At 42.6% G+C, this 7,667-nt stretch overlaps 1 protein-coding gene across 1 annotated transcript; it reads left to right on the forward strand.

Moving 5' to 3' along the window:
- The first annotated feature begins 5,625 nt into the window (after positions 1 to 5,625).
- On the forward strand, positions 5,626 to 7,473 carry LOC116852756. The gene is made up of 2 exons (XM_032833392.1): positions 5,626 to 5,745; positions 5,950 to 7,473. Exon 2 carries the CDS (start codon positions 6,422 to 6,424, stop codon positions 6,959 to 6,961), a length of 540 nt encoding a protein of 179 aa, XP_032689283.1. The 5' UTR covers positions 5,626 to 5,745; positions 5,950 to 6,421; the 3' UTR covers positions 6,962 to 7,473.
- The last annotated feature ends 194 nt before the right edge of the window (positions 7,474 to 7,667 follow it).

Genomic DNA, 7,667 nt, shown 5'->3' on the forward strand with positions numbered 1-7,667 from the left:
AATAATGCCTGCAAATCGGTGTCTTCAAACTTTTTCGGTTGGCCTGAGCGTTCTTTATCATTGACATCAAAATCACCACTCTTAAATCGCTGAAACCATACTTGGCATGTTCTTTCCGATGGAGCATAATTGCCATAAGCTTCGAAAAGCAATTTATGAGCTGCAGCTGCAGTTTTTTTCAAGTCAAAGTAATGAAGCAGCACATGTCGAAAAAACAACTTATCACGTTCCATATTTAATCAAAAGAAAAAATAGCACTGCTCGCTTATATGAATCTCTTCGCACTGAATTTTATTGACAAATGTCTAACCTCTAAAATGCAGCCAGTTTCAGATGTCAAAATAAATTACACCTACAACTAACGTCATCTAACTGTGAGCCGCAGGAACTAAGTTTACCACCTAATATTGTAAATATTATCTATCAAGATATCGTTACGGCGCATCGGTATCACCAGTTCCCGGACGATCGTTGAAGTTAAGCATTGAACAACATGATCTAAAAATGGGGGTCACCTCCTGACATAAGATCGAATCCACGCGAGTTTCACAAATAATTGAAATAATACGGAATATGAAATGTCAGTTTTTTTTTATTATTTAGACAAAATAATCACACATTATCACTTATCTAAACCATACTAATGAATAAATCGTTGGACTTCAACAAAAAAATATATGTGTAATGTGCTAACAAATAATATATAACTCTTATATAACTTTTTAGTCACATGTTACTTTTATGTTATATTCACGTTATATAACTGTAACACGTGTGAGTAGGAAATTACAACGAACGTCTATATAACCTACTATATACAAGTTATATTGCATGTTACATTCCGTTTCATTACGGCAATGTAACTGTTATATATCTGTGTTTGTTGGGTTAGGCCGGCACACAGTGGGACGAAACGCCAAATAAGCGAATATTTTAAAATAATGGAATCAATTTGTGTTATAGTGAAATGAATATTGGTACTCGAAAGTTTTCGAGATTGCTAATTTCATATCTGAAATCAAAATGGCATAATTCAAAAAGGCGGATCCAATATAGCGGTTCGACAAAAGGAGTAGTGGTTCAAATCATTTGAAAATTGATACAGTTATGTTTTTGGGGTGAATGAATACAAATATGAGACCAAAATTAAAAAATTCAAAATGGCGGATCGCATATAGCCCACTGAAAATATAAAAAAACTTTTTAAAAATTTTGAAAATTGTAATGCCTACGTTTTTTTAACGAATTATTAATTATGGCAAATGTAATATGGCCGAATTAAAAAATAAAAATTTTCCAAAAGTTCGTAAAATTATACTTTACAAGATGTAAGAGGCTAAAATAAAGAATTTGGGAGGTGAAGAAAAGTAACATTATGAAACATTCATGTACATATATATTTCTATCTTGAGAAATATGTCGAAAAAAAAGTAAAAAAACTAATATACTGGAAATACCATAATCGATTTGTCTATTTTCCCTTACTCTTAGTCAAATCCAGAACCACGAACGAGGACGTGGTGAGGGTCAGTTCCATTTTTTTTGTTATTTTGTTATTTTGTTATTTTTTATTTTTTTATTTTTTTTTATTTATTTTTTTTAACTTTTCGTATTACTCTTTTGTTGCAAATTATACTTTCAGCATAAGTGTTAAATTCATTCAAATTCAACTCTTGGCTCAGTATTTCTAATATTTTTTGAAAGAGAATATTTTCATCAAAACTTTTTAAATTTCTAATTAAGTTGAAAAGATAATCATTGGTTCGTATACTCTCCATTATAAAATAAATTTAAAGAAATGTATTAAAAACGCAAAACTAGACGTAAATCTTAAAACTATCTATATACATATACAAAGTCAATATTAGATGCAATTATCCACTGATTGGTCTAGACCAAGGGTTTACGGTATTTTATTATTTTGCTTCAATGCGGATTACAGCCGAAGGGGGACGAAGTGAGTTGAGAAATGTTCAGACTTTGTACTGTTATAGGTGATCTTCAATTTGGTGTAATTAATTATTTAATCAGTTTTAATAAAAAAAACTATACGGTATTTTTATTATCGTATATATAAAAAATATGAAGCATGAACTTCGACAGAAAGTGAACAATTATATATTATTCAATACAATAGTTTTTCATTTTTTTTTTACATGAAATAGAGCCCATTTGATAAGAATTACACAGCCAAAATATTATTTCGAATAAATATTCACCAAGAGCGAAAGAAGACAGGATGCTAAATATTGAATGGAATTGCGAAAACGCTCTATACTCATAATTTTACATGCCGCTTAAAAATATATCTTAAATAATTAGTAAGTTTGAAAGCGCATTACTATATGGGGAATTTGTTCGAAAATGAGATTTTACGAATTATTTTAGGAAATTCCATATTTTGTTGACCCCAATGTCCAGAATTACGCCCATTCGTCCCACTGTGCGGCGTCCCATGGAGCGGAAATTCTAAGCGGAACGAAATGTGCGGAGCTAGCACGACCTATTACAGCTGTTCCGTTTTCTTCGCGTTGTTTGTCAATTAGCTGTGATTGGTCGCAATGGCTCCACGTGTTCCGTTTCGCTGAGAATTTCCGCTCTATGGAACGCCGATCTTAAGGCTTATCTAGACAAACTAACATAATGGCTACAAAAACAAGAACTTCAGAAAACAGCGATCAGTGAGCAATCAGTGATGATTGGTCTTTATCGTTAGATCTCTAATTTTAGACCAATTGCGTTGACAAATTACTCAACCGTTGTATCACTCAATCGTTGTGCAAACGTTGTATTTTCTAAACGTAGCCAATCATATCTCACACAGCAGAAATACCCGAATATCCCGAATACATCACAAGGATATCATAAAGATATTGAAATATCTTTAGGATATCCCTTGCGACGTTACTCGCGAACGGAAGTTTCGCGAGCGACGGCAAATTGCCGTCGGCTCCCGGACACGCCACTACAAGATTCTCGCCGGACAAGATTCTCGCGAGAGTTGGGCGCCAGGTACGGAAAGGCCGCACCACCTCGATAAACGCGAGAGTTGATGATCGTCGCGAAAAGCGCGCGTCCCGGAACCGTCGGGACCGGTAGCTCTATTAAATTAAAGTCGGAGACGGGATGGGTTGGAGGAGGCGAAATCACTAGACTCGATATGGCTGATAATGAGACGTTTATTCGGGGACTCTCGCACGTCCCGATAGTCGGTATACGAGAGGAGGTCGTCACGACAACGCTCCTCTCGAGACGGTACACTCCGCGAGACGTTACACGAAGCCCGAGGACGCTTTCCTCGGGCGAGCCTTTTCTATTCGCGCGACCACTCCGCGGACGAGACACGACACGATACGATACGATGCGCGACACAAATAAATTTGGAGCAGATGGTCAATCTTACAATTTCGGCGACAGCCCTTGCGTCGGCGGCGGCGTCGGCGGTGACGGCAGCGGTGGCGGTCCTCTCTCTCTCTCTCTCTCCGCTCTCTCTCTTTCTCTCTCTCTCGCTCCACTCCCTCCTCGGTCGCTCGCTCTCCGTCCGCTCTCGCTCCGCACTATCTCTCTCTCTCTGTCCTCTCACTCTCGCCCACTCGTCACTCTCTCTCTGCTCTCTCTCTTTCACACACGATCTGCACGGTACTGTATGCGGACTAATTTTCTCTCTTGGCGACTGATCGCGGCAATGGTCGCGGTAAGGCTGTCAGCTGTTTCTTCCTGGGAGGATCGCGTATCCTCGCGGATCCTCCCTCGTCGCTCCCCCCTCGTCCTGGGGTCGTCGATCGTCGAGAATCGGCAGATTTCGGTAATTTCGTCTCGAGACACTTTTCGTCTCGAGACACTGTTGACATCGGGAGTTCGCCTGTTGTCTCTCTCGACTCTCCCGTTTTTTCCTGCCGCGTTCCTCGCGACGGCTGCTTCGCTACAAGTAAATACAGCTGATCCGTCTGAACGCGATACTGTGTTCGAACTACGATAGCTTCTCAGCGATAGACTATTCTCTATTGCTGAGCGCCCGATAATTCGCGATAATATATTTTAATCACAAAGTACGAGAGTGCGATTCACCTGAGTGAGGGCTTCGCTAATTGGCATCCGCTGCATCCTCCCTCCTCGAGGTCCTCCGCTTCTCGTTGTCCTCCGCTCCTCGTCCTGGTGGCCGGCAAGGGGCGTCGAGGGGCACAAAATTCGGGACGCGCTGACCTTCGCATCTGCTCCGCTCGCAAAAATCGCTTCTTCGCTTTGTTCTAAATATTCACAACAAACAATTCGACGGAACGCGATATTCGGCAAGGTCTCGAAAAACCGTTAGCGACACGGCACGCGACAAACATTCTCGCTAACTCGACACGGGGTTCTTGAGACGGGCGCCTCCACGGCTGCCACGTCACACCCTATAATATATTCGGGACATTTCTGTTGTGTGATATATATTCCTATAATATCGTCTGACATATTTTCACAATATCGTGCAAATTTTCGAAATCCTTTTTCGAATTCCCATATATTTCTTGATGAAGATATCTTTGTAATATTCTGAACAAAAACGTTTCAGTATTATATACAACGATATGTGACGATCCAGAGAAATAACGGATCGTCACGACAATCATTTGAAACATTATTTACATTAAAAATAAATTAACACCGAACAACCGTGCACCGAACAACCGCAATGTCAACAAACAGCTTTGCTGTTTGTTGAAACGGGTATAAAAGCCGACATGAAAACTATCAAGAGAGATTGATTGGAGAGCTCCTCTGAGACGCTCAACCGACCAGAGATCAAAACCTCTCAGAGATCCTAGACCATCCCGCCGACCGAAGTAGATACGCAACGTCGGCATCCTATCCACGCACTGTTCCGTAGACCGAAGTGGATACGCGACGTCGACAACCGAACAATAAAAACAATGATCTCCCAATACGTAGGAAGAGACCACAGAAGCTGGGATGAACATTTAAGCCAAATAAAGTTTGCTTTTAATACAGCTCAAAATGAAGGCACAGAGTACACGCCAGCGTTCTTGAACAACGGTAGAGAGCTCGCTGGACCACACGAACTAGAACGTAAACAAAGCCAAGCCACGACATCAACAAAGCTCCGCGAACAATTGAAAGACGCGTATGAACCGGTAAAAATCCATATGGCTTGTGCGTTCCAGAAACAGGAGAAATTCTATAACTTAAGGAGAAGGTCCTGGAAACCGCAAATCGGAGACATTGTATGGAAACGGGCGCATATATTGTGCAATAAAGATAAAACCATTAATTCGAAATTAGCACTTAAATATATGGGACCACTAACGGTAAAGCGAATCATCTCGCCAGTAATCGTAGATTTAATCGACGAAAACAAAAAATGGCACAAACATACACATACACGATCTAAAACCAGACAACAACGAATAGACAATGTTGCGTCGGAGTATAGGCTCGTCGAAAGAAATTTGTGCGTCGATCAGGATCAGTAATTCAATAGCTTTGTCGGGACAATCAGCGTGAAAACATTGACAATCGCCGACCGCTGCCGCCTCTTTCCCGCCGCTGAACGTCCTCACGTGGAGGGGATGCAGAGAGACGGAAGCATGACGCAGCGACCGAATGATTCATTCTCTCGAGAGACAGCGAGCGACTAGCATAGAGACAGCGAGCGACTAGCATAGAGACAGCGAGCGACTAGAATAGAACAGATCTGTTCGACGTAATAAGCATAGAGATTCAGGATTTCCGTTTTGTCGTCAGGTAAGAGGTACCTCTTTCTCACCCATACACACTAAACGTATTCGAGATATAACCATATTTGGGGACACGTAGAGTCTCCCATACAAACGAAAAGAAGACCTTCGAACTTCTTATATATACATGAGATACCGATATACAATCGCGTAAGGAAGTAAACAACTTCCCCGCTAATAAAAGGCAATTGCCCGGATATTCATTTTTCAGAAACGCGTGCGATTTATTATCCTATTTCACACAAATTCAACCACGAGAGAGGACATTAGCGTTGACCTCCTCGCTACACGGAACAGACAACAAAACTAAATTTTTTGTTTTCCCCCTCCACCGAACAATTAAACAGACCTAGGGAGGGGAATTAAGATATTAAAAAGGTGAGCCAAGCTTAGTGAGGACAGTACGACGAAATCGAGCGAGCCGTCAAGTACACATACAAAATGAAAATCAACCAGGAGCTAAAAATTTGGCTGGAAAACTGGGAGCCGTCTAAAGAACAACTACCCGAGCAACGAGAACATTACCCAAGTCGGTTTTGGCCCGACATGTTAAGGGCAAACACGGCACAGGCGAAGCAACCAAATGAACAAGTCACAAATCAAGCGCCGAGACAACATATCAAAGATCGGAAACAAGGGTATAAAAGAGACAAAACCACAGCCCGAGACAACAGTCCGCAACCATGGATATAAACGAGACAATCGACAACCTGTTAACGACTTGGAACGAAGCAGAGGCCCAGGCCCTTTGGGATTCACTAGTTACGACCGAGGACACGAACCATAATCACGGGAAACAAGGCCAAATGACGACAAGAAAGCTGCCACCAAGGAAAAGACCACTATCGGATAGGCTAATCAACAAACCAAAGCGAAAACCAGCCATCGCCTACCTAAAAACTCCGCCAACAGCCAGGATAGCAGAGAAAAAATTACAAGCGCTGATGAACCAGGAGCAGCAACCAACGAAGAGACATCGACCACACATCAGGCCATTTACGTGGGGCACACAACAAACACCGAATACGGCATCAATGACCATCAAACCACAAACACCCCAACCACCACCAACAACGGACAACAGCAGGCAGGCACAACCGGACCAATCCCGGACACGACCAGCGGTGAAAATCCTCGCGGACAAACGGGTAACACAAAGAATTTGCATAAAAATCCCGACACGAAAACGCTATCGAGAGAGATTGATTGGAGAGCTCCTCTGAGACGCTCAACCGACCAGAGCTCGAAACCTCCCAGAGATCCTAAACCATCCCGCCGACCGAAGTGGATACGCAACGTCGGCATCCTATCCACGCACCGTTCCGTCGACCGAAGTGGATACGCGATGTCGGCCTCCTACCAGAACACCGTCCCGTCGACCGAAGTGGATACGTGACGTCGACATTCTCGTCCTGAACCGTTCTGCCGACCGAAGTGGATACGCGACGTCGACATCCTTGTCCTCACACCACACCGCTAGCGCATAACGTCGCGAACACTTACAAGTCACGAGATATCCCGTGACAAAGATCTCTTCGAAACCGGTCCGGTTAAAAGCTGGTGTCAACAATAAGCTTAAGGCCGCCGAGTCAACGAACTCATACGACGGGCGATAGAACATCGGGAAACAATACCGGCCGCGTCCCGCCGGACGCCCGTACGCCTAGACGCTCGCAGCTGATTCCGCGACGACAATATCGGCTCCCGACGAGAGCAAAAACGCGACCACACACCAACGGCGTAACTTCGCATGTATACAGGGTGTTCGGAAAGTACCGGGACGCCCGAATATCAGGAAAAATATAAGTTTTACAAAAAAATGTTTCAGACAAAAGTTGTGGCGTTTAAAAAGATGTATTTACTGATCACATCAGTTTGACCTTGGGTTGCGTAGCGAAGGTCAGGTCAAGGTCACATTAATTTTTTTAA

This window comes from Odontomachus brunneus, unplaced genomic scaffold, assembly GCF_010583005.1.
Source record: "Odontomachus brunneus isolate Ranch 3 - 2012 unplaced genomic scaffold, Obru_v1 Obru_scaffold_255, whole genome shotgun sequence".
Classification (NCBI taxonomy): domain Eukaryota; kingdom Metazoa; phylum Arthropoda; class Insecta; order Hymenoptera; family Formicidae; genus Odontomachus; species Odontomachus brunneus.

Coding starts and splice junctions, on each gene's coding strand:
- LOC116852756 (XM_032833392.1), top strand. CDS start 6,422: ATGGATATAAACGAGACAATCGACAACCTGTTAACGACTTGGAACGAA.